Source organism: Alexandromys fortis, unplaced genomic scaffold (genome assembly GCF_014885135.2).
Source record: "Alexandromys fortis isolate MF-2015 unplaced genomic scaffold, M_Fortis_MF-2015_v1.1 scaffold_84, whole genome shotgun sequence".
NCBI classification, from domain to species: domain Eukaryota; kingdom Metazoa; phylum Chordata; class Mammalia; order Rodentia; family Cricetidae; genus Alexandromys; species Alexandromys fortis.
In genome coordinates, this window is record NW_026068017.1 from 6,166,208 (window position 1) to 6,194,119 (window position 27,912).

At 45.7% G+C, this 27,912-nt stretch overlaps 1 protein-coding gene across 2 annotated transcripts in view; it reads left to right on the forward strand.

Annotated features, from left to right (window-relative positions):
* The window catches only part of Glp2r (glucagon like peptide 2 receptor), a 49,440-nt gene extending 22,569 nt beyond the window's left edge, over positions 1 to 26,871 (forward strand). For both annotated transcript variants that reach the window (XM_050162761.1, XM_050162762.1), the window contains exons 9-13: positions 510 to 579; positions 8,693 to 8,781; positions 15,360 to 15,498; positions 23,956 to 23,997; positions 26,182 to 26,871. In XM_050162761.1, coding sequence (XP_050018718.1) covers positions 510 to 579; positions 8,693 to 8,781; positions 15,360 to 15,498; positions 23,956 to 23,997; positions 26,182 to 26,511 — 670 coding nt within the window. In that variant the 3' untranslated portion in view covers positions 26,512 to 26,871. The remainder of the gene's footprint in view (positions 1 to 509; positions 580 to 8,692; positions 8,782 to 15,359; positions 15,499 to 23,955; positions 23,998 to 26,181) is intronic.
* Positions 26,872 to 27,912: the final 1,041 nt, after the last annotated feature.

Genomic DNA, 27,912 nt, shown 5'->3' on the forward strand with positions numbered 1-27,912 from the left:
ATAACAAGGCACAGCTGCATTGTGGAATACAAATCGAAGACTAAAACACACAAGAAACACAAGTTAGAGTCCCCTAACTTACAGGAACTGAATCTCAGCAAGTCTTTTAAGCCTGTTCCTAAATTCTATGTACTATGTGGTTGATTTTTCCCTCCAAATAATCATCATCCAGCCTTCATATTTACATATGGACATACACACATATTTCTAAGTGTGTAAGTGATATGTGAAAAAGGAAAACAAACTACGGGGTAAAGTAACAAGGGTCCGTAGCTGTGGGCTTTTGTTTGCATGCCCATGGAGGAAAGCGTGGGAGGGTCTGTGCAGTACGCTCCTGATGCAGAAGAGCTATTTCATTGTAGGAAGTCAGGAGTTCTCTTTTGCCCTCATCCCTCCTCTTAGGAGACAGACAGGTAGACAATTCATCTTGAAGGCAGGCAAGCATCCTTCTTCCATAGGGCATGAAAGTTGGACCTTCATCTTCCTCTCTTCTCCTCATTTGTCCACAGGTGCTGGACATCAAATGCAAACAAGAAAATCTGGTGGATTATCCGAGGACCCATGCTGCTTTGTGTGACAGTAAGGACCACCCCATCCATCCCTTTCTTTTCTGGGCTCCTCAGCTTCAGGGAGCATCCCTCTACATCCCTCTACCCTCGCCTCCTTTCTAACACTTCAGATCTCTGGTCCATGAAAGGGGGGACTATGAAGTGTGAGCAGTTCCCGCTGGGTGAGAAATTAAAAACTTCTAGTTCAGTGAAGGCATAAGTCACAAACAATGCCACGCCAGTTTGGAATTATGATTAATGGGGTGGTATTTATTTAAAGAGGAAAAAACTTACAGATTACAGTCCCAGACAACAGCCCTCTGCACAACCAGGAAGGGAGTCTAGTCACCGGCGGAGCAGGAAGTGAAGAGAGAGAGCGCGGAGGGAAGTAGCCGCTTTTTTAAAGGGAGAGAGACCACGCCCCAATGGGCTGGTATCTCAGCAGCTATTGGTTGGAGGGAGGGGTGGAAAGACCTACCGCAACACCTCCCCCTTTTGTTTAAGTAAGAGAGTTCTAAACCTACTACGAAATTATATACAATAAGTACAAATATCCTATTCTAACTAGCTTAGGTCTTGTATAATAAATAACTTGGCCAAGTCGTGAGAGAAAAGTAACTACATTTATATAGTCTTCAACCCCATCGAAGATCTGAGAAGGGAAATAATGTTACCTGGGTAATTAGGAAGTTCAGTAAAACAACTTCCAAAACATGCAACAAATCACAGAGACAACTAGCTACCTGGGCAATCACCCAAAGTCATGTTTGCAGCGTTGAAGCAACCAACTTAATCTCAGGGTCGTATGTTCGGGCCCCACGTTGGGTGCCAGATGAAGGAGTAAGTCACAAACAATGCCACGCCAGTTTGGAATTATGATTAATGGGGTGGTATTTATTTAAAGAGGAAAAAACTTACAGATCACAGTCCCAGACAATAGCCCTCTGCGCAACCAGGAAGGGAGTCTAGTCACCAGCGGAGCAGGAAGTAAAGAGAGAGAGCGCGGAGGGAAGTAGCCGCTTTTTTAAAGGGAGAGAGACCATGCCCCAATGGGCTGGTATCTCAGCAGCTATTGGTTGGAGGGGCGGAAGGACCTCCCGCAACAGTTCAGGACCTAAATTCAGGGTGATGCTGTAAGTCTCCATCTCTCTGAATTCGGGGTAACATTGTAAGCCTCCATCTCTCTGGATCTTTAAATGGGGACCTGAAGGCAGCTCTTTAATCCTGCACTGAGACGACCGGCTTATAGGAACATATCGAATTCAAGTGCACTTCTTAACCTTTCCCACTTGTGACCTCTTCTTTCCAAAGTGAGTTTTGGGGACAAGCTGGGAAACCCAGATGCTCTTTGAGACTTTCACTAGAAAAAGCAACGGGAGAATTCCCACCTTTTTCTTTATAAATCCTCTCCTAAAACGGTGCTGCTCAAATTAGCCTCAAGCCCTTGACTGTTGTGCGGGAGTTGAGTCATCCTGGACCGGGGTGTGTTCTTACATCTTAGTCACCGGCACCTGCTAACACATTTTTAAAGCAAGGACAGCCTCATGAACTTATTGCCTTGAAAAGGTCATTTGATCATTACCTTGCTCCCTGCAGCTAACAGCCTGCCCAGATTAAACACCCGGTTGGGTGAGTTGTCCAGCCAATCAGGTGAAAGAACTATGTGCTGACTTTACAACCCCATGAAGACCAAGCAGCATTTCCTCTCATTGGCTCCTCCGACAGGTTTGAGCGTGACAGCGCTGAGGAAATGGGCAGCGTTACTCTCTGTTTTCCCTTGTCCGTCTTTATGCCCTCTGTCTCACCAGGCTCTAGGGATCCTATAGCTACAGGTCCCCGAGATAGCATTTCACTCCTACACTGTCGCCTGCTGCAGAGCTGACATGAGCCTCTCCCTGCCTGCCCTGCCCCCACCACTGTCACTAAAACCCTCTCCCAGGCCTACAAAGTGGAGTGGCATTACTGCTTTTGCACGTCCTTTGTCTACTCCTGTTCTGAGCCTCCACTTCCTGTCACAGGCAAGCCGCACGGTGCACTGCAGTCTGGTTTTGGGGTCTCCTCTCTGTGACATAGCACTATGAGGGAGCTCCTTGTTGCTAAATTCTTTCTTACTCCTGTTTACATTTGCTGCATCCCAGCTTCTGCTTTTCGTGGTGAAAATTGGTGTATTGGCTCCTTTTGATCACTGTGATAAGATACAAAAGGGTCCATCATGGCAGGAACGAGGCAACAGGCAGCAGTAAAATGAAACTGTCTGACCACGGTTTCAGCCATAGCTGGACAGCAGAAAGAAACAACAGGAAGACGGGTGGGACTGTAAACCCTCAGAGCCCTAGTGATGTACTTCCTGTAGCAAGGCTCCATATCCTAAAAGTCCCATAGCCTTCCCAAGCAGTGCCATCAACTGGGGACCAAGTGTGTGTATGGGGGGGGGCATTTCTCATTCAACCCACGACCCTAGGCCTTTGCTGAAGGCTTCAATGCTGTGAAAAATGAATGTATTTGGAGGAAAGGAAGGAGGCCTTCATCTGTCTTCTCTAGGCCATTCATTACTTTCTACAGAGAGTGTGCATCTCAGCAGGACCCCTGGGGAAGGGATGCTTTGGCCTAAAGGAGAAGCCTTAGAAGTGTAATCATTTTTAAGCAAGCCAAAAGAGCCGGGACTTGGCAGATGGAAGAGATTGCTGGTGTGTGAAGCAGGTCCCAGAACACTTGTCATGTTAGAAATCACCACTGCTAACTGCAGGCCCACATCTGTGCCAAACACACAGGTTTACCAAGAAGGTAGCATCTGCAAAGGCACCTGTAGCGTCTAAGCCCTGGAAGAGAGTTTTATATATTTGAGGTTCCCAGTGCTCCCCATCTGGTCATAGATTCCCAGGGGAGTGTTCCCTGGCCGGTCACAGATTCCCAGGGGAGTTGGCTTCAATCTTGAAAACATTTCACTTTATCACTTTCTCCAATGGCACACAAATGAAGAACGCACCATCCAAATGTGGCTGCGGACTCTAGACCTCTGGAAACCTGGAGGAGCCCAGGCTCCATGGTAACTGGGGATAGCGATCCACTAGGGCTGGGGGGAGGTGCTTCCTCCCTGCGGCCATTGGTTGATGCCCATTTTCTCTTGTCTGGTCTCTGGGAGACACAGAGAAGAGCAGATCCTCAGGCCTCTCATTTCCTAGGAGACTGGTCCGCCTGCTGAGAGATTTGTCTTACTTTTAAGCTTACTTTGTCAGCAACACACCAGTGTTCTACAAGTTACTAGGGCAAGCGCACAGTGTTTTCCCGTTGTGATGAGAAGCAGATAGTCCATTAAAAGTAATAAATTACTTGGTTATGTTTCATTTGAATTTTCAAATTTTTCTGGTATTAAATACCTTTTGGCTGGCAACAGCCTTTGTTCCTGTTGGTTTATGTTTTAGAAACTCTAGGTTTTTTTTTTCCTTTTTTTTTTTTTTTTGTTTGTTTGTTTNTTTGTTTGTTTGTTTGTTTGGCACGGAGCATTGAGTCCAGTGGAGCACATGCAAGGTATCTATATTGCATTCTTCAGCAAGCGTTTCAGTCTGTAGGGTTTTCCTTCTGCATAGGAACATCTGTATTGTGCTGGATCAATGTTTGTGCAGATTCTAGTCCATGGCTTGTCGCTTGATTACCCCTTCCTGTCAGCTCTTTTCTCGTTGCATGGGAGTCTTATTGACCCTTTGCTATCGTGGAAAACATCTGCACCCAAAGGCAGCACTCTAGTGGCTTCATGCTCTGCTGAGGTATGGACGTGAATGGCCATATGCCTTAAAGCATCTCTTATGTTTGAAGCTTTCAGACACGCCCTCCTGCCAGCATCACCAAAGCTCCTCCTCCACACGTGATCCTTCTCTGGGTGAAGAGCACTACCACACAGTAGAGGGCAACTGTGAGCTGTCAGGTCCTCTTTGGTCTTACATCCAACCAGTAACAGAGGTCATTTGAGGCACATTTAGTAGTTGTAAATGCTCCCTTCCTTGTCATCGCTGAAAATCCAGGCCTGAGCTCACCTGTCCATCCTCTTCCCTGGGAACTGGAAACTGCCTCCCAGCAGCCCCCTCCTCCAGACTTGCCCTTACCTAATCACCTCCCCCTGACTGCTGCTAAACATGGTCTTCCTGTAAAGCAGAAGTTCTGATCTGATCAGGTCATATGCCTACTTTAAATGTACCCCTGGTTCTCACCACCGTCATAAGGAAACCCAGGGCCTTCAGGATGACCATGAAAGAGCCTCGTTGGTCAGTCCTGCCCCTCCAGTCTCCTCACGAACTCTGCTCTCAGTATCCACATTCACACTTAGCCTACACTCAACCACTTGATTTTCTACAGTCCGGTAGACTCACCATCTCTCCCGAGTCAAGTTATCAGTCAGAGATGAGGCCATATGAAGGCTTGGTAGGGCCTGGAGGAGGATTGTCTCCCAAGGCTCACACACATGGCTGTGGAACACTGAGGGCTACTGGGAGGGAGATTTGGTTCTCCCTTGCTGGACTCTTCTCACAGTGTGGTGGTTGGCTTCCTCCCACATTGGGCAATTCAGACAGAGGTGAGGGGAGTGGAACAGAGAGAAGAGAGAGAGAGAGAGAGAGAGAGAGAGAGAGAGAGAGAGAGAGAGAGAGAGAACATGAGAACGTCCTTCTGAAGTCTCTACTCAGAAATCATGTGATATAACTTCTAACATGTTCTTTTCATTAGCTGCAAGTAATTAAATCTAATGCACACACAGGGTTGAGAGTGGGGGAAGGAGACTGGGACCTCCTTTTTAAAAGAGTTATAAAGAATTTCAGACAGATTTTATAGTTTCTGTCAAAACTGGCGGTGAAGGTATAGATTTGCTCAGTCTGTGATAGTTATGGGAGATACCCTGGAAGACATAAGCTCTCCAGTGAGCCACACTGCGGATGCCAAGTTAGACACCAAGAGGACAATTGCTCCTATAAATGGTATGGCTCTGAGGGGAAAGGCTTCCCCTATGTAAGTGTTTCAGCTCTGAAGGGAAAGATGTCTTGGCAGTTGAGTGCCAAGGAATACCACAAAGTCACACCACACAATAAACTTACACAAGAGATTTATTGGAAAAAACACGAGATGGTGGCTGCCTCTGCTTAAAAGAGAAGCAGCAGGGAACTGAGCAGGGAAAAGAATAAAAAAGGTTTATTGGGGGTGGAGTTTCCAGGGTGGGGATTGCTGAGATTTCAAGTTCTGAGCTAGAACAGCTCAGGGATTGGTGGGGTTTCGTAGGTTTTCAAACCCAGAAGTGGGCTCTTACTGTTTACCCTACATTTCTCTACTGGGAAGAGCAAGTGCACTGTTCTGTTTAAGGGAAGGTTGCTTTGTTAACTTTGGTCACAGTCATCTGCCCAGTCACTGCTTAGCTATGTAAGGTTCAGTGTTGCACGCATCCCCTTTGTGCAGTGCTTTGCTATGTGAACCCACAGAGTCTGTTAAAGGGTCTCAAGATATAAGCTAGGGATAAACACTCACTGATGCATAACAGATTAGAAGATGCTGTTGCATCCTGAAGTTCTGACCAGGGGAGATGGGGACCACTCCTGGCTCCAACCACCTGAGAGGGAGAATAAGAGAATGTGTGTGGCCCCTCTCCCGCCACTCTTTTTTTTTAAATTAATTAATTAATTAAAGATTTCTGTCTCTTCCCCACCGCCGCCTCCCCTTTCCCTCCCCCTCCCCCAATCAAGACCCCCTCCCTCGTCAGCCCAAAGAGCAATCAGGGTTCACTGCCCTGTGGGAAGTCCAAGGACCACCCACCTCCATCCAGGTCTAGTAAGGTGAGCATCCAAACTGCCTAGGCTCCCACAAAACCAATAGGTGCAGTAGGATCAAAAACCCATTGCCATTGTTCTTGAGGTCTCAGTAATCCTCATTGTCCGCTATGTTCAGCAAGCTTTTAACCCAGGCTTTTTCAGACCCAGGCCAGCTGGCCTTGGTGAGTTCCCGATAGAACATCCCCATTGTCTCAGTGTGTGGGTGCACCCCTCGTGGTCCTGAGTTCCTTGCTCGTGCTCTCTCTCCTTCTGCTCCTGATTTGGACCTTGAGATTTCAGTCCGGTGCAGTCACACATGCATACAAGATCACATCCTAGGGCTTGCTGCCCCAAAAGTCATCGGCTAAATGAATTGAAATCCCATGACACTTCCCCTTTTATTCTAAATCAGAAGGTTCTAATCCTAACATAACGCTATCTACAATAAGAACAACTATCAAGTATTGTGCAGGAGAAAGAAAGGTGAAAACATAAACAAAGATGAAACTACAACCAACAAAAACAGCACCAAGCAAGAAATACATACTACATGCCCAGGCCATAGGTAATTGGCAAGTTACAGAGATTATTCCAATAGCTGTCCTATCCTGGAAAGTCTAAACCTTGTACCTAACATGCCCTAGTTAAGATATGGGAGGACAGTAACTAACTATCTAATCTTCAACCATCTAAAGACCTGAGAAGGAAAATAATATTACCTGAGTAAGCAAGAAGCAACCTCCAAAAGACGAAAGAAATGAAACAGGTGACTGCTTGGACAGTCACACAATTTTTCTCTATAACATTGGGGCAGCCAACCTTGGCTATAGGCCTATAATATCTGACAAACCATTTTCAGAAGCAGGAAAATTTGGAAGACTGCCTGTCCTACCCTGACTTGGCAAGGTTCAGCAGTCATTTTCCCTTGTATCCTGCTCATCCTGATTGGACAGCATACTTATGGTCAGAAGTCAAGGCAAGGACAATTCTTTGCCCAATAGGCTGATTTTGCCAAGAGAAAACAAGTTCGATATGGAGTATCTTCATATACCTATCATTCTCTCAGGAGTAGATTGGTGCTATCAGGAGCAGTCATGTCTCACATCTACAGAATTCTAAGTTATTAAAACATTTTCTGCCATATTCTGTAGATCTCTGACATGCTTGAAGATTGCCTATCTATACAGAATATATCTTTGTGAATCTAGAAAGCCTAACAACATAAGTATGACAGATATGGGTGACTATTAACCTGTAATTCTTAATAATCTATATAGCTTAAAGACTAAAGACTCACATTATAAAGATAAACAATCTATAAACAGATACACAATATAAGGACAATGACTTCGAAACTCTGACAATACATAAAAATATCTTAATCCGAGGTAGAAAAGTATAGTACAATATGACAAAAAATCCTTAATTTGCATCAATATATAAAATATCCTAAACAGAAGTAGAAACATATATGTAATATGACAAATATAATTTTGAATTTGTAACAATACACAGTTTATCTTAAACAGGAATAGGAAAATAATTTTACATTTGTATCAATATACAAGAATCCATACCACCAGTGGAAATTATCTAAAATTGATAGCTGCTATTTTAATTTACAAGTAAATACAATAATCTACCTTATTGTCCTATACTATCTATCCTTCTTTTTTCTATTTTAAACTAGATTCTTCAGTCGAATTTTTATTGCTCCACCCCTAACCCTATAACAATTTGCAACCAATTCTTACATATGACAAGCATCCATAACCCTGCAAAAACCCTAAAACTCACCCATCCCATCTATTGGAAGAGGGGACGTCATATTCTTAGAATTGTTTCCTGCTGTCTAGGGTGTGACAATATCTCTATGGGTCATACCCTAGGGCTTGCTGCCCCAAAAGTCAGTAGCTAAATGGATCAAATGCCCACAACAGTGTTTCCTCAATGTTTTATGTGGATAAAAGAAATAAAAATAACTGTGACAACTTCAGAGAGCTGTTTTGAAGAGGAAATGAGCCATTGCATGCAAAGTTCTTAGCTCAATGACTGGGTGGTAAGTAATCAATAAATTTTACTTAATAATAATGCTTGTTTGTCTTTCTCAGAGTGCTGAGTGGCACCTCCCTGAGGCAGCATAAACTAAATGATTCCAAATTCCCTCCCAGACTTTCAGTTCTAAGAATCTTTGGGACAAGGGCCTAACATAGACACTCCCTGTGTGACCAGCTAACTGCCAACTCACCCACCCCTGGTTCACATGGATGAGGCCATGCCCAGGTTGACCTTGAGATCCATAACTTGTGGCATCTGCTGCTTACTTACCTGTATATTTTTTTTTTTTTTGCTTTCAAGGTCAATTTCTTCATATTCCTCAAAATTCTCAAGCTTCTTATTTCTAAGCTCAAAGCCCATCAGATGTGCTTCAGAGACTACAAATACAGGTGAGTGGCCCAAGGCCAGTGCTTGGCAACCCAAGGTGATCTTGACTCTCGCTGTTGGTGTCACCCATGTGATGGGAAGGGAACAACAATACTATTCTCATCTCTGTGACCAAACACTGGACCAGAAGCAGTTCATTGGAGGAAAGACTAGTTTTGGCTCACAGTTTAAGAAAGTACAGTCCATCATGGCTGGGAAGGTTTGTCAGTGGGAGCAGCTCACATCCATGGTGGTAATGGCTTGTAGCTCATCTTCCTCACTTCTTAGCAGATCAGAAAGCAGAGCATTGGTCCAGAAATGAGGCTGGGATATAACCTTCAATTACTGATTTCTTCATCCCTATGTCTGCCAGGTAGGCCCCATGTCTGAAAGGTTCTACAAGCTTCTAAAAGAGAAAGCTGGGGCTTAATTATTTCAACAGCTGAACTCATGGAAGACATTTCACATCCAAAGCATAACACACAGTTGGTATTGGTGTATTTGTCACCTAAGGCGAGGGGCTAGACCAGAGCTCTTCGGAAAAGGTGTTGGGGTGCAGGTGGGGCTTTTGCCAATGATTATGCCCTTCTAGCATCATGACAATGATTTAAGTGGTGAACAGTCACAGACACATTAATCCCTCTTTCAGGAGACCATTAAAATGAATGGCTGTCTCAGTTAATTTCATGTTGCTGTGGTAAGACACCATGACCAAGGCAACTTTTGGCAGGAAGCATGGCAGAAAGCCAGCAGGTGTGGCATGGTAGCAGTAGCTGAATGCTTGCATCTTTTTCTACAAGCATGAGGCAGAAAGAAAGACACTGGGAATGGCATGGGCTTTGGAAACCTAAAAGCCCACCCTTAGTGACACACCTCCTCCAACAAGGTCACACTTCCTCCAATAAGGCCCCACCTCCTCCAACAAGGCCACACCTCCTCCAATAAGGCCACACCTCTTCCAACAAGACCACACTTCCTCCAATAAGGCCACACCTCCTCCAACAAGGCCACACCTCCTCCAATAAGGCCACACCTCTTCCAACAAGACCACACTTCCTTCAATAAGGCCACACCTCCTCCAACAAGACCACATCTCCTCCAACAAGGCTACACATACACACACACACACACACACACACACACACACACACACAAACAAGGCCACACCTCCTAATCCTTTCCAAGCATTCCTCCAGCAGGAGATCAAGATTCAAGCAGATGATCCTGTGGGGCCATTCTCATTCAAACCATCACCGTGGTTTATGGAGTTAGGAACTCTTGTATGAAGGGCAGTTTTTGCTGCCTTCCTTGTGGGAGGATTTGAGGCAAAAAAATATTTAGAGTTCACAGAAATGCATTCATTACACAGTTCCTTTGTTATGTGACTTACCTTGTGGGATCTCATGTTTAGTTCTCTGTAGTGACAACAGTCCCTACATAGTAAGTCAGATGATAGGCTTTTGTTGAACACTGCACTCCTGTTAAAATGAATGAATGGCAGGCAAGGCCCTCTCCCTTTGTTTCTGCTTATTCTTCCAAGGTAGCAGGCAAACTTTGCCAGGGCTGGAAGGGAACGTGTGTTTTAACCAAAAGAAAAGCTCCAAGTCAGGGATTTCAGTCCACACCGCAGACCACAAGCTGAGGGTGTGAGTGTAGACAGCTCCAGCTGCTCACTATTTCTAAAACTGACTTTGGTGATAAAAAGGTAGATCCCCTCCTGCCATGTACAGGCAAATATCCCTTGAGTGCTTCTGGTGTGCTTGGACGAAAGGGGAGTATGACATGAGCTCCACCATGCTTAGGAGCATGTGTGCTCCTTTAAGGATGACATGGAGCAGTCAGGAAGGAAGGGCTGGCCACACATCCCAGCTACCTCACTAACTGTAAGTAAGCTTAGCCCCTGTGGTCTGTTTTCTGGTGTCTAAAATGGGAGTGTCATGGCAGACCCATCTCCTATAAATTGTAACAGCTGAAGGGCATTGTTTATGGGCAGACAGTTTAATCAGATATGAAGGGCAGCATTTGCTCTAGACCCAGACCCTGAGCCCATCGTCTCAAGACTCTTATTCTAACAGATCTAGAAGAGTAAGCCCACTCAGTCCAGGAAAGAGCATATATACACTGTAATCGCTCCTTAGGGCTTTCAATCAAACATTTGGCAGAAACCCTTTCCCCTGGGGAACTGACCTGGTCTGGGCCCCAGGGAGTCATGCTATCTCTCCTGGCACCTCTGGTCCAGACTCCAAGTGGCCAGGAATCCTCTTTGGCTCATTTCCCAAGGTTCAGCCTCCTCACACCACTGTTCTGAGGGTGGAACTCCAAGAACAGGGGGGCAGAGCTGCTAGAGTCCATGCAAGGAGTGACCCCCCCCCCATGACATGCAAGTGCTCTGACCACCAGGGTACCTCCAGAAATGACAGAGGCAAAGACATGTAGGAGACAGAAGTAGAGAAAGGTGAGTTCTGTCCTAGCTAGGGGTCCTGTAACTGTGATAACACACCATGACCAAAGCAACTTGGGGAGAAATGGTTTTATCATTCCTCTTTCTTTCTTTCTTTCTTTCTTTCTTTCTTTCTTTCTTTCTTTCTTTCCTTCCTTCCTTCCTTCCTTCCTTCCTTCCTTCTTTCTTTCTTTCTTTCTTTCTTTCTTTCTTTCTTTTTTAATGATGGCAGCTGAGCATGGTGGCACAGGCCTGTCATCCTAGCTCCTGGGGAGGCTGAGGTAGATGAGGTAGAAGGACTGCAAATTCAAGGCTAGCATGAGCTGTAGAGTGAGTTCCAGTCTAGCCTGGATGACTTCATGAGACCCTTTATCAAAATTTTAAGTAAAAAGGGGTCTGGGGATTGTTTAATCAGGAAAGTGCTTACTGCACAAGCGTGAGAACCTAGGTATGAATTCCCAGCCCCGTGTGCAAATCCGGGGAGGTAGAGATAATAAAATCTTTTTTGGTTTTTCGAGATAAGGTTTCTCTGTAGCTTTGGAACCTGTCCTGGCACTCGAGTGCTGGGATTAAAGGCGTGTGCCACCACTGCCCCGCCAGACAATAAAATCTTCAGAGGTCACTGGCCAGCCTATCCAGCTGAATTGGTGAGTTCCAGACTCAGTGAGAGAAATATCTCAACAAAGAAGGTAAAAAGCAATTGAGGAAAAAACAGACACAGACACACACACACACACACACACACACAAACACACAGCATTATCTATCTAATCCTTATGAGGACCCTACCCAGTCAATACTACTGTTATTATACTATTATGTTATATATTATACTATATATTATATAGTATACTATACTATTATATTATTATACTATTTGTGTAATCGTCTTTCTACAAATGAGGAGACTAATGGACAAAAAGGTTGAGGAATTTGCCCAAGGCCTCACCGAGTGGTTGGTGACATGGTTATTTGAACCCTGCCCCGTGTGCTGTCCCCTGTGTCCTACTGCCCTTGGTCTGAGCTCCCCACTCCCTCTGTACCCACTCATGTACCCAGAGAAGATGAGCTAATACATAGTTGTTGAACACTTACATGACTGCAACAAACTCTACCATTTAAATAAACAAGTGGCCACGGATGAAAAAGAAGCATACACACAGTCCGTAAGAGTAAACGTCTGTGACTATTTATGGCTTTCGTCTGGGCTGGGACACAAATTGTCCTTTTGTCTAAGGAGACGCTAGGAAGGCATGAGCAGTAACACCCTGTGTCTACCCAGAGGACGGCAGTGACAAAAGTGGCCCCATATGCCACTGGATAAGTGATGTTTGCCTGGATCCTGGCTGTGGACAGGATGGAAGTGGAAAACAAGTAAAATCTAACAACGTCTAGAATTTATCCCTAGTCTGGTTCCAAGGCTGGCTTCCTGGTGTTGGCGGATAGACTATGGCTGCACCATCTGTGAACACTAGGGAAATGGAGGGAAGGGGATGTGGAAGCCCTCTGTGTTCTCTTTGATGCCATTCTGTAGAAGTAAAGTCATTCCAGAGTTAAAATGCATTTTAAAAATCCATAATTGGGCCAGAGAGATGGCTCAGTGTTTAAGAACACATTACACTCGCAGAGAACCTGAGTTTGGTTACTAGAACCAATGTCGTATGGCTTGCATTTACCTGTAAGCGGACAAGCAGATGCTTCTGGCATCCACAGGCACCTATACTCATGAGCAAAAACTCAGAATTGCCACAATATGGCCCAAGCAGCAATTGCTGATGAGACATGGGTCTGCACGTAAGTATGTTAATGTGTGTTATTAATCCAGATAACACAGAGTAAAGAGTCACAAGTTCAGACTCTTGCCAGTGCAGAGCAAATGACGTGAAGAGGGCAGGCCATGAGGAGGCAGGGAGACTGAAGGTTCCCTCTAAACTTTAGAGTCTACAGGGAGGATCACCAGCTGTAGTCAATTGCCACACAGGAGTTCTGGGCCTGTGTCATCAGATTGCTCCAGTTTTTAAAAGACTAAAACTTGAGCATCCTCGCTTACATCTCTTTACTAAAGATGGCTCCTAGAGTAAAAATAACTCTATGACCTAAGCCAAGGAGTATTCAGGTCAGCTCTCAATCTTTGCTCTTTGTTTGGCAATCTTTGAGCCAAAGGGGTCTAAAAACTTTCCAGGATGTTCAAATCAACAAAATAACCCTGACGCCCAGGGCTAGTAGCTCGGTGACAGAGTCATGTGCTCAGCACACGTGAAGTCCTGGTCTCAATCCTCAGCAACCAAAAAAAACGAAAAGAAAAAAAATTCTCCCTGGAAATATTCTTTCCTAAGTGACTCCCATGTGGGTGGGTGTGGGGGCAGAAGTAGATCTGAGTTTCCTTTGGGAAAAGCAGAAACCCAGGGTCTGTCATTCACCTCCCCAGTCGCTGGTTCCCCTGACAGTCAAGGCTCTGGGGACATCCGACCCACAGGAGCAGATGGAGTCCCTCCTGTGTGACGGCTCTAAAGAAAAGGGTTTTGCTGCATGGGTACCCGTGCATTTGAATGCATCTTATAGTCTCATAGGCGCAGAATAGAGTTCAATCTTTTGGAAAAATGGCATATGGACTGCTGACCATAGTGTGTGTGTGTGTGTGTGTGTGTGTGTGTGTGTGTGTGTGTGTGTTGGGGGTGGGCTTCCTCCTATCCTACTCTGGCTTTTTAAGCACTTGGGTGAAAACCACATTACAATTAAGCTGTTTTTTTTCCAGTGTGGATTAGACACCAGTTTCGTTTTTCTCCTTTGCTAATGAGTCACCTTTATTAATTCGGTTAGCTTCAAATCACGAAACAGAACAGTGGTGAAGCGAGGTTGTTCCGAGGCTCCTCTACTTCTCAGAGTCCCCTGTGGAGTTCTATAAGACATCACACTCTCAGGGAACAGTCTTCAGAAGTTTGGCCTCAGGACGTCCACACTGGGACCCAGAAAGATGTTCTTTGATGGACATGGAAATCTATTCCATAACCCACCTGAGGCACTGATATCCTTGAAGTGTTTGTGCATCTTCCGTACACTTTTTGTAAAATTTATTTTTGTTTAGGTATGATGTATATACATCTACATCTATGTGGGTGCATGTCAGGTGTGTGCAGGTGCCCATGGAAGCCGGAGGAAGGCATCGGCTTCCTTGGAGCTGGAGTTTCAGGTGGTTGTGAGCTACCTGATGCAGATGCAGGCAATAGAGCTGGGGTCCCATGGAAGAAGAGGAAGCATTCTCAACCGCTCGTCTATCTTTTTACTCCTCTCAGATGCTTTAAACCATCTCTGGATTATGTCGAGTACACAAAGCCGTGTGAATGCTGAGTAAAAGGTCAATGTCTAGAGATAAATGATAAGGAAACAGATCTGTGCATGCTCAATAGAGACACAGTTGTAGAAATGGTGCCAATCAATCTACAGTTGGTTGGATCCTCCAGAGCAGAACCTACAAATGCAGAGGACCCACTGTATATATCTTAAAGGTTTTGAAAGGAATTTTAATAGCCAGCAGTGATTGGGATTCACCAGTTTGGAGCACTGGGGCTCCAGCTGTGCACTTTGCTCTTGGGTGGTACAAAAGGAATGTTTGTCTTTTTATGTGTGTGTGTGTAGTCTGTAAACAGCCGCCGGCCTCCACACCGCGTACTTTATGAGGAAGATCAGTTTTCCACTTCCTGCAGCACTCACTCTCACAGGATTGAGGGGTAGCTAAGGGCAATGGTAAAGCCCAGTTTGGAGTATGAATCCTGGTGTGCAGGGGCAGGAACAGCCTCTTGGTGTCTATGTGGCCCTGGGTAGCTTATTTTCTTTTCCATCTGAGGTTGACATTGGAAGTCACCTCTAGGGAAGAGTGGGTGGTATCTAAGGGTGGCAGATTCTAGCACAAAAGTGGATTATCCGTCAGACACATCAGTATCTGTAGCCATGGTATCCTGTGGGGGATGATTCCTTTATTTACTCTGTAAATGCTCCCTGAATATCTGCTATGTGCAGGGCTACAAGAGTGAGGAAGGTCACAAAGGTCAAACCAGCTGTTAAAGAGTGGGAGATTTACACTACAGATTTGCACAGCAGGACGGTAAATGTTGCCTAGTCCCTGCGAGACCCTTCCAACAGCTACTTTGGTGTCTTTTGCAGATTGGCCAAGTCCACGCTGCTCCTCATTCCTTTACTGGGGGTTCATGAGGTCCTCTTCTCTTTCTTCACCGATGACCAACTTGAAGGATTTTCAAAACTGATTCGACTCTTCATCCAGCTGACACTGAGCTCTTTCCATGTAAGTAACCTGACCGATGCCTTGGCTCGGAGAAGAAAAGTCCACAGGGTCCAAAGAGCCTTGAGGACGGCTGTGGACCAGCGCAGTTCCCTAGCATCAGCAGGCTTTACTGGTGAGGAGCTGTGATGTTAGAAGGGTGGACCGATGGGGAAGTCCTGCCAGCATGATTCAGTGACTCCAGAGGGATAATCAGACTTGTTCCTGGACTGTGACTCATGATTGTATTAACTGTGTCAGCATGAAGCCGCTTATTAAGGGTCTATTTATTGCTGTGTTATCTGAGGAACACTGTACCTTTTCCAGGCATCCTGTGACATGTATGCACACAGCACACCATACCATTGGGGCAGGGAGTAAAGAGTCCAGATCAGGAGTCTTTTAATCCGGACAGATGTGTGTGCACCAAAACTAGAAACAGTTCAGCTCTGGTTACCTGGATGTAATGGTTAACCACTAACTACCTATGAACTGACAGCTTAGCACGGCTCTCAATTTTATTCTTTCTCATGACTTTGGAACTCAGGCATCCAGATAGGACATGGGAGGGATGGCTAAGCTCTGGCCTGGTGAAGCCTGCTGGGCTCCCCCTGGCTTCTTTACCCATCTACAGACAGCCTGAGCTGGGGCTGGCTCCATTTAGGTTGAATTTCTGGGACCTCATTTTTTACTGTCAACTTATGTTCCTTCCTTCCATTTGGTCTGAGGGTCTTGCGCTGTCCTCGTGCTCGCTCCTTGTGGATCCTCCGCAGGTGACTGGCTTTTTATGTGGCAGCTCAAGTCTCCTAAGAACATCAGGAACGGGGACCACTGGGCATTTTAAGTGCGTGAGCTCGGAGCTGACATCTTGATGCTCCCACTGCATTCTGTGGTTTAAAGCAAGCCACTGGCCTGGCCTAGAATGAAGGAGGGTGAGATTGAAGAGGGGCATGGGTGCAGAGATGCACGGCTCAGAAGCAAAGGCCACTAAGACAACAGACCTCGGGTAACAGTATAGGCAGAGCCAAATGAAAAAAGAGGTTGTGAATTTGAAAGAGAGTGAGGAGGGGTATATAGGAGGGTTTGGGGAGAGGAAAAAGAAGGGAGAAATGATGTAATCATATCATTATCCCCACACACAAAGAGAGAACAACAACAACAAAAACCTGTAGTGTACAGTAAGCTACCACCCTGGCCTACAGTGAAGGGGAGGCAAGGAACTGGACTTCCTTCCCACCCTTCCCCTCCTCCGCATGCTCTCAATTTACTTGGGAGAACTCGTCCTTTTCTCCTTCCTAGGTGGATCTATGTATGTCTTCTTTGTTGTCTAGGTTCTCTGGGGTTGTGGACTTTAGGCTGGTTATTTTTTGTTTTATGTCTTTTGTTTTGTGACCGAGTACATATTATATTTATCTTTCTGGGTCTGGGTTACCTCACTTGTTTTTTTTTTCTAGTTCTGTCCATTTGCCTGCAAATTTCAAGATATCATTATGTTTTACCACTGAGTAGCACTCCATTTTGTAAATGGACCACATTTTCTTTATCCATTCTTCGGCTGAGGGGCATCTAGGTTATTTCCAGCTTCTGACTATTAAGAATAAAGCTGCTATGAACACAGTTGAGCAAATGCCCTTGTGGTATGATTGAGCATCCTTTGGGTATATACCCAAAAGTGGTATTGCTGGGTCTTGAGGTAGATTGATTACTAATTTTCTGAGAAATCACCATACTGAAATCCAAAGCAGCTGTACAAGTTTGCATTCCAACCAACAATCGGGGAGTCTATTTAATTTGCTTATCTGGTCTTGATTTAGTTTTGATATATGACACTTATCCAGAATATTGTCCATATCCTTTAAGTTTTCCAATTTTGTGGAGTACAGGTTTTTGAAGTATAATCTGATATTCTGGATTTCCTCCATATTTGTTGTTGTGTCCCCCCCCCTTTCATTTCTGATTTTGTTAATTTGAATGTTCTCTCTCTGCCTTTTGGTTAGTTTAGATAATTGTTTGTCTATTTTGTTGATTTTCTTGAAGAACCAACTCTTTGTCTCATTGATTCTTTGTATTGTTTTCTTTGTTTCTATTTTGTTCATTTCAGCTCTCAGTTTGAGAATTTCCCACCATCAACTCCTCCTGGGTGAGTTTTCGTCTTTTTGTCCTAGGGTTTTCAGGTGTTCCGTCAATTTTCTAGTGTGGCATTTTCCCAGATTCTTTATATAGGCATTTATTGCTATGAGCTTTCTTCTTAGTACTGCTTTCATGTCCCATACATTTGGGTATGTTGTGCAGTCATTATCATTGAATTTTAGGAAGTCTTTAATTTCTTTACTTCTTCCTTGACCAAGTGTAATTCAGTTGAGCATTGCTCAGTTTCCATGAGATTGTGGGCTTTCTGCAATAAGTATTGTTGTTGAATTTTAACTTTAAGCCATCATGGTCTGATAAGACACAGGGGGTTATTTCAGTTTTTTTTGTATTTGTTGATATTTCTTTGTTACCAAGTATGCTGTTGATTTTGGAGAAGGATCCATGAGGTGCTGAGAAGAAGCTGTATTCTATTAGGTGAAATGTTCTAGAGATGCCCGCTAAGCCCTTATTTCTCTGTTAAGCTTCTGTCTGGCAGACCTGCCCAGTGGTGACAATGGGGTGTTGATGTCTCTCATTATTAGTGTGTGTGGTATGATGTGTGATTTAAATTTTAGTAATGTTTCTTTTACAAATGAGAGTGCCCTTGTATTTTGGGCATAGATGTTCAGAATTGAGACTTCATCTCAATGGATTTTTTTTTCTGTGATGAAAATGAAATGACCTTCTTCATGTCTTTTGTTTAACTTTAGTTTTAAGTCTATTTTGTTAGATATTAGAATAGCTACACTAGCTGGTTCCTTAGGTCCATTTGATTGGAAAATATTTTTCCAACCCTTTACACTGAGGTAATGTCTGTCTTTGTAGCTGAGGTGTGTTTTTTGCATGCAGTAGAAGGATGGATTCTGTTTTCATATTCAATCTGTTAGCCTGTGTCTTTTTATAGGTGAATTGAGTCCATTGATATTAAGGGATACTAATGATCAGTGGTTGCTAGTTCCTGTTATTTTTGGTTTTGGTGTTGTGTGTGTGTGTGTGTTTACTTCTTTGAGACTTGCTGGTGTGGGCTTATCTATTGCCTTTGTTTTTGTGAGTGTAGCTAACTTCCTTGGATTGGAGTTTTCCTTCTAGTGCTTTCTGTAGGGCTGGATTTGTAGACAGGTATTGATTACATCTGGTTTTGTCATGGAATGTCTTGTTTTCTCTGGTGGTCAGATGATTTCTGGAGGCCACTGCTGTCACTCCAGCATCTCCTCCTGGCAGCCTGACCCGCCATTCACACTGCTACTCACGCTTCTCCTCCCTGAGGGATAGTTAGTTTCAGAGGTTCAGTCCATTAACTTTATGGTGGGGAGCATGAGAACATGAAGGAAGGCACTGGTGCAGTTGCTGAGAGCTGTATTCTGGTCTTGAACTGTTCTGGATATAGAACTCAAAGGAAACTATGACAGAGACTCTCGGATTGTTGGATCATCTGGGCCATCTGCTCCTATCAGAGATTTTTTACAGGATCTTCCTCGATCAAACCTGATCTTTCTTAGCCCAGAATGAATCCACAGCCTCTCATTTCCTTTTCCCAGTAGGTCATTCTCATCTTGCTTCCTCTGCATCTGGCTGGAGAGACTCTCTACTTGGTCTTAATAATAGAAACCCAGAGTCAGATATGGAGGGTGAAAGCTGAAAGATCAGAGAAGCAGAGCGGCCAACCACTAGAGAGTTGTTACCTCTACAGACTGTCAGACCAATGAGGACTGACCTCCTCCCTCCTCCTGCCTTATAATCCTCTCCACCCAGATATATCACTTCCTATCTCTACCTCCCAAGTGCTGGGATCAAAGGTGTGAGCTCTGTCTCTCTTTTAGACTGGCTAAATCTCATGTAGCCTGTCTCTCTTTTAGCCTGGCTAAATCTCACATAGCCTAGTGTGGCCTTGAACTCCTGATCTTCCTACCTCCTCCTTCCAAGTGCCAGAATTAAAGGTGCATGCCACCCCTGCCTGTCCTCTATGGTTAACTAATTGCTAACTCTGCACTGTGATCTCCAGGTAAGCTTTATTTGTTAGAGTACAAACAAGATATCAGATCCATTGGCAACAAACTTTTCCCCCATCATTGAGGCATGATTAATTATTTCAATCTTTTGGGGGATTTCAAAAGCTAAGAGTTTGTAATTCGACTTCCCTGTGTTGCTTGGCTGTACGCCTCTGTAAAAGGTAATCTCAAAAGAGAAAAAACAAAGCCAAAACAAATCCTTCAGCTGTTTGGTTGGCAGTATTTAGTGGCCTTTTGGCATACTGGTTAACGTAAACCCCAAATCTCCTGATATCGCACCTCTCAGGCAAGTTAAGGTTCAGGCAGTTATGCGGAGATCAGGGAACCAAATTTTGAAGGAGGAAACTTCACGTACCAGACTCCTTAGACCCGGAGGCTGCCCCGGCCATTTGTGTAATGAGCCGCTTCTGGATTAAAGCAGTCGTCAGTATTATTGTTGAGGATCCTGTGGGCTGTCCTCCATAGACGTGATCTTTTGAATGCACATAATTTTGGCTGGACATGCAAACTTCTGAAGGCTTGATCAGGCTGCAACATCCTATCAACATGTAGCTCGTTCACATGGCTACACATTGATGTGATCTGTGGGCCTGGAGCTCACTAGGACCACTGATCAGTGAGCTTCATTTTTCTCCGTGTATCTTGGGCATCTCATGACACAACAGCTGGATTCTTGGAGTACCCCAAGAGCAGATGTGTTAAAGGGAGCAGAAGGGGATCTTTGCACTTTGAAGGCAGAGGTTTGGAAGTAAGTAGATGGATGCTTTTACCACAGTATGCTGGTAAACAGTCATAGGGTCCTCTCAGACTCTAGAGGAGGTGAATCGGGATTCAGGTTTTGATGTGAGAAATAGCCTGAGCCTGTATAATGAGGAGAAATGCTGGGGCCTTCTTTGGAAAGGAGCTGCCAGTGGCTCCTGATCCAGCCACCAGCGAAAGCTCTGCTCACCTGCTCGTGCTACTGAGAAACGTGAGGATTCATAGTGAGGATTCACAGTGGCTCGCGTTCTAAAGCGGGATGGAGACAGAAAGCGGTTGGCTGTAGATAGAGGCTCCCCTCAGCTCAGTGCACCTGATGCTGCTCCCCTCCACCTCACCAAGCAGAGATGAGGATGGGGATAGGAAAGGCAAGTCTGACGTGGCCCATCTTAGTGACTTTACAGAAGGAATCCGGCAGAGCAGGCGTTTGTCCCAGCAGCTTTCTCTCCTAGCTGCCTCGGAGGCCCCACCACTCCTCAAGCCTTTACTGCACAGAGTGCTTCACCAGCCTCCTGCTGTCAAGAAATTGCTGCACGTTGAGGACATGTGACGTGAGAACCATATGTTCCGTGGGACCTGCTAGCTCACACCTGGAGCAGGAGCCAGACTGCGGGGCGTTCCTACGCCAGAGAAGGGAGTCCTATTTTAGCCTTTGTGCTCAGTTGGGCACACCAAAAGCCGGCTCTTCTTGTTCCACATTCTCAGAGGCAATTATTACTTGCCCCTTGACCCCACAGCAAGCTCTGCTTCGATTGCATGTGTGGAAAGGTGGGCTGTGCTACCAGGCTCCCACTCAGAAGCATGGCTACGGACTCCACAGGTGCAGGCTGAATCTGAGCTGTGAGCCTCCTGGCCTTGCTCAGGAAGGGACATGTTGGCAGAGGTGAATAGAAAGAAGATCAGAGACAACATCCTCCCAGGGTTATATTTCACCAATGTCAAGAGATATAGGAAGTCTGGGCATAGTGGCACATACCTGTCATATCAGGATTGGGGATGCTTAGGTAGGAGTTTCGGACCAGCCTGAGCTACAGTGTGAGACCATGTCTTAAATGAATAACTAGATCAGATATAGAAAGAGTCAGCTCATCCTTGTGACCCTTCAGTTGGAGATGTGCCCTTTCCTTGTGGGGTCTGGCATTTTGAGATTTTTTACCTTTAAACCCTCAACGCTCAGGCCCCATACATACCTGTTCCCATCTGTCAGGCACACAGCACAGACTCCACAGATCTCCACAGCAGTTAGGGAAAGTCAAGGCATGTATTACAAATAGCTACGAAAAGAATAGAAAGTAAGATGTCAACACAGTTTAGAAGTAGCTTGACACTGTACAAGATAAAAACCCTTCATCCCAAGTGAGAGAAGCCCAACTCATTAATTAATTAATTAATTAATTATGTAATGCGTTTCTATTATGTGCCAGGTATTTTCAGGTGCTGGGGATCTAGCAGTGAATTCTATACGTGGAAGCCACTCTCACTGTGCGTGATACAAAGAAGGGTTGGCAGTAGCCAATGGCAATAGCTCTAGTCCTTAGTACATTGGGCAGCCCGCAAAAAACTCCTTGTGGTGATTTTGAGCTGAGATCTGAATTTTAGGAAGCCAAATTTGGTAGATTTGTGGAGAGGTCATCCCAGGAAGCAGAACGTGTGAGGGGGCTCGAGGAATAAGTGAGCCGTGGTATACCTGAGTGGTATCCACACCCGTGTTTAGGCCCCAGCCATATCGAATGGCACTGACCCCCGTTGCAATTAGGTTTCGTAGAGAGATTGTATATGACATCAGAGGCTTGGTAATTCCTTGAAAGCGTTGTGACTTCTGCCTGATTCACCCTTTCTGGCAAAATCGGGTGAGCCAAGCACCAATCAGGATCGTGACCTGAGATCGACTGCCTTCAAGCTAAGTGAATCTGAACAGAAGCAGAGATTCTGAACACAAACACCTTTGCCTGGGACACATTCTTCAAGACCCTTCGAACATTAATTGATACATAACCATTAATACGTAAAGACGGAGTCATTGTTTCTATGAGTGTGATCATGTTTTACTGTGCAATCAACAACTTCCCAAGGTGTGGACCGATTTTTAAGCTAACAGTATGAGAGCTGAGGAGACGGCTAACAGTGTTGGCCACCCTTGCAGAAGGCTTGAGCTTGGGTTCCAGCACCCATAGCAGCACATGGCTCAGAACTCCTGTAACTCCAGCTCTAGGGGATCCAACACCCTCTTCTGATCATTGCAGGAACCTGAGCATGTGTTCAAATACACACACACACAATACAAACACACACGCATGCACACGTATGCACACACATACACATAATTTAAAAAATCTTTAAAAAATAATAATTTAAAGGAATAATCTACAACAAGTATAGCCAGAGCCACTAGAATAAGCTCACTAGTCACATAAGCTCCAGCATTTCCAGTCCGTATGTTAAGTGACTGTTGTGCATACTTTGGTGAGAGAAACAGTACGGATTTGTTTTCATGTGCCACGCTCTTTGGATGCGGGTCTGGCAGTCTTTCACGGGACATTCTAGCTCAGGGTCGTCAAAGTTGCTGGCCTATAGTGGCTGAGAGAAAATGGGTCATAAGATGAAGTCAGCTGCACAGAGGCCCGAAGCCCAGCTCACTGCACACCTTCCACACTTAGGGGAGTTTATCTTGTGCTAAGTGAGATAAGAAACGACCAGAGGGAAATAATCTGTCATTTCAAAGGTAATGGCTTGACAAGAGCAAAGGGTGTTTACTAAGGCACAGAAATGAAAATTTCAGGACCGGGCATAACTGGTTGCGGGTCCACAAACAATCCACGAGCAATCTGTTCTCTGGTCACTGGTCTCTGTTGTTGGATTCATGTCCAGGAAGGCGCTCTCTCCCTGTTAGGGGAAGATACCAACAGTATCTCTGAGCTTACACTGTCCATGATAATAATGATTATGTCTGACATAGGGAAGTGAACTCAGTCTCCTCTCCTTTCTAGTGGAAAGAGCTCTAATTGATTTTGATTATGTCGCAGAGTCTGTTTGGGCCAATTATTATGGTGACGGCCATCCTAAAACACTTAAGACTTACAACTTATTTACAACCCAAAATCTTATGACTGACAACTATGCCATAACCTTAGAGAATGAGGCAGGGGAAAGAATACAAGTTGACAGCACTTGAGGAGGCAGACGCAGGCAGATCTCTGTGAGTTCAAGGTCAGCCAGGACTAAGTAGTGAGACCCCGCATCAAAGAGAGGAGGAGGAAAAAAAATGAGCTAGTCAGTAACACCATGGAAAAGCAGAAATGGGGCTGTGGCCATCCCTGTATTTGTACCATTGTGTGAATGACCCAGAGTCTCAGGAGGTCAATTACCACGGACTTAAGGGCATCCACAAGCACCCAGGAGGCGACCTATGTGCATAGTGGGTGTTGGGGTAAAAAGAGACATCCATCAACATGGATGACGCCAGTCTGTATAAGCATCACACTAGTAGAATACTCCTTCCGGAGGAATGTAGAGCATCGCTGGTGACTCTCAGACACATCTTCTACCAAATAGAACTTCACACCACATTTTCCTTCTGTTCCAGGGGTTTCTGGTGGCCTTGCAGTATGGCTTTGCCAACGGAGAGGTATGTTTCCCACACTGCCATCCCAGCTTCCGGTGAGGTGGGGGCTGTGTAATTCTATACTCCCTGGGGGTTTCCATTTGTGTGATTGCACACCTGTCCCTGGCATGTGTTGGTACAAATTTTCATTGTGGGCATCCATTAGAGAGACTAGGAGGCAGCTTAGACTCACGGAGTGGTGTGCAAAGTTCGGAACTCAGCCCCTCGGTCTGTTGGGGGACATGAAGGGTTAAAATGTGATGGATGAGACAAGCTTGGATTGCAGGGTCTTAAAAATCCACGCTAAAACATTGACTGAGCACTTAGAAGATTTGTGGCTTAGTCATTTGACTTCAATTTTCTCATCTGTTAAATATGAATAACAGCTGGCCCTGTTCCGTGACGCCCTGGGCATACTCAGCACAAGGTAAACACTGAGCATCTGGGAGTGCTGCTTCTTTTTATGTTTAGTGTGCTCTGTTTCCTGTGTGCTAGTCAGCTGTCTGTTACTGTGACAAGCATTCAAGACAACCAACTTACAAGGGAGGAAAGGTTTGTTTGGCTCATGGATTCAGAGGTTTCAGTCAATGGCTGTTTGCCTGGCCTCCTTACCTTTAGGCCTGTGGTGAAACTGTTCATAGTGATGAGACCACATAGTGGAATGAGATGCTCACCTCATGGATGAGGGAGGGAAGGGAGGCGGGAAAGGGAGAGAGGGAGAGAGGGAAGAGGAAGGAGAAAGGGGGAGAGAGAGAGAGAGCATGCTGAGAGAAATCTCACATTCTAAGCCCCTCCCCAGTGACCTCACTTCCTGCCTTCCTTCCCTTTGGCCTCACATCTTAAGTTTCTACCATCTCCCAATAGGGCCAAGGGCTGGAGACTAAGCCTTCAATCAGGAGTCTTATCCAAACTATCACACCTGGAGAAAGGCTTAAAGGGGCGAGAAACAGAGGCCAGGACGCAGAAGTTTCCAGGCCCCTTCCATCCTTTTCACTCTCTCTTCTGGTAGAATGTAACCATCTCAGCAGTAAACCCCACTTCTACTTTGCCTGCTGCTGTTTCCGTGTCTCCACCTGGGAGCCCCTTGTCCATCAGGCAGGGTCCAGCTGAAAAGCCACTATGCAAAGCCCCCACCGGAACACTGTTACCTCGAACTCCCTGTGTCCATTAAAAGGAAGAAAGGAAAACAATGGTGGAAGATTTTAAACTGGCTTTTGTGAGTCCAGAGCCAGGCAGTGTTCCATTCTGTGAAATTAGACATTCCAGTAAGCAGGGCGGAAGGGGGTTGTTTTAATGATAGAAAAGGAATAAGGGAAGCAGAAATTAAGAACAAAAATGATTGTTTCAAAGTGATTCTTTTTTCCTTGGAAGATAGTGTTCTGGTTAGGGTTTCTGTTGCTATGATGAAACACCATGATCAAAAAGCAAGCTGGGGGGGGGGGTTTGTTTGGCTTACACTTCCACAGAAAATCAGGACAGGAACTCAAACAGGAAAGGAACATGGAGGCAGAAGCTGATGCAGAGGCCATGGAGGGGTGCTGCTTACTGGCTTGCTTCCCATAGGTTGCTTGGCCTGCTTTCTTATAAAACCCAGGACTGCCAGCCCAGGGATGCAGCAACCTACAATGTTCTTAATTTCTTCCCCGTCAATCATTAATTAAGAAAATGCCCTACAAGCTGGCTTATAGCCTGATCTTACGGAGTCATTTTCTTAAATTGAAGTTCCAGATGAGTTTAACTTATGTCAAGTTGATATAAAACTATCCAGCACAGACAGCCACATGCATTTATGTGGAGAAATACCCAGTGAACATGAGATTACTTCATGTAAACCTTTTTGTAGACGGGTTAAAGTAGAGGGACCTTTGTTACTATACCAGACGAAACTGACCTTCCGTGCAAATTTGGCGGTAACTCTTTTAGTTTATTTTGGTAGAATAGAAACTTAGCATGGGTGCCTCCATTTTGGTTTACAGCACAGGAACTTAGAGCCGGACCATGACCTTCTATAGGGCTCATTACCAGCCTTTACCACATTCTCAGCATCTTCGGCATCTGTGCCTGTGTGTCTTTCTTTGTTCTGCTCCACCTGTGAAAGCCAAAGGTAGCGCCGAGGTAGCCTCCAGTAGCCGTGTAACCAACACCTGCTGAATGGGCATGCGACCAGGGACACCAAGATAATCACCACACCTTTGTCTCACCCGGCAGGTGAAGGCAGAGCTGCGCAAGTTCTGGGGCCGCTTCTTGCTAGCTCGCTGCCACTGTGGCTGCAGAGCCTGTGTCCTGGGGAAGAACTTCCGGTTCCTGGGGCAATGTCCCAAGAAGCTGTCAGACGGAGATAGTGCTGAGACACTTCGGAAGCTGCAGTCCTCAACCTGCAGCTCACACTTGGCCTCTGAGACCCTGGGGGAGCTGGAGCCTAGGCCTATGCAGGGCCATAGAGCTTGGCCCCGAGGAAGCAGCCTGTCTGAGAGCAGTGAGGGGGACTTCACCCTGGCCAATACCATGGAGGAGATTCTGGAAGAGAGTGAGATGTAGGCAGGGTCCATCGCCCCAGCTCTGCAGCTGGGGATTCCTGAGAGCCCCGGATGTTGCTGAGCCAGGGATCCTCCTGCCAACTATGCCCATTCTGATGTGAAGTCTCTCCTGGGTCATCAAGCTCTGTATAAATGAGTGTAATGCCCACAGCTCTTCCTGTCCTGGTCACCCTGCAGGCTCCCCTGCCAGGTGTATTTCCCAGAATGTCCACTGGTCTCTGTGGCCTTGCCCTAAACTCAAGTGAATGGAGCCTGCCATGAAGAGAAATTACTTATTAAATAGGGTCCAGCTAGTGTCTCCTTCCCGTTCATGCTACATGGATGGCTGTCTCCTGGGTGTAGGGTGCACTGGGACTCCACAGAAAAGTTTAAAGTGTCAAGGCCTGGGATCATGGCCAGCACTCTGAGAGGACAAGTCTGAGATGATGACTAAGAATTGAAAGCATTTGCCAAGCATCTGAGGAGATTCTGGAAGGTTCGCCCTTGGCAAACCCTGGGCAGGATGGATGGAGTAGCTAATTATGCACTCACTGGGGACATACCGCGCTCCTCAGACCTGGTGTGACCCCGCTTTGTCCCCAAAGCCTCTCTCCCCCGTTTCTCTTCTCTTCCTCACCTGTCAAACCTTGTCCCCTTTCTCCATCTCAAGTTCCATTGGGGTTAACAGAAGTTTGAATGTCACAGTACTGCATGCTAGTGTCTGTCCTTGTTGCTGCGGACAAATACCTGACAAGTAGCGGTTTCAGGGAGGAAGTGCTATACGGGCTCCTGGTTTGAGAGTGTGGTCCCATCAAGGTGAGGAAGGCACGGTGGGAAGAAGGGTTCTAGTGGAGCTGCAGGATCGTGAGGTGGCTCGTGAGGTGGCTGGCCACTGTCTCGTCAGCATGCTGGGCGTTTTCTGTCAACATGACACAAACCTAGACATCTCCGGGAAGAGGAACTCTGAACTGAGGACTTCCTCCATCGTATCGTTCAGAGGCGGATCTATGGGAGCATTTTCTTGATTAATGGCTAATGTGGGAGAGCCCAACCCACTGTTGGCAGTGCCGCCCCTAGGTCCTGGGTTGTATAAGAAAGCAGGGTGAGTGAGTCATGAGGCAAGCCAGTTAGCTTCGCTCCTCCGTAGTTCCCGCCTCTGGACTTCACTTAATGCTGTGCACATGTGGAAGTGTAAGCCAAATAAACCCTTGCCTCCCCCAGCTGTTTTTGGTCATGATGTTGATCATGGCAAAATAAAGCATATTAGGACAGACACGGGTACTGGAGAGAGGGCTACTGCTGTGACAGACCTGAGCATGTTGTTTGGAAGAGGACGTGTCGGGCACTTCAGGCTGGAAAAGCCTCCGAGCTCTCAAAGCATGATGGGTGTTACTGTGAGAGCCGGACAGTTGGAGTGTTGAGG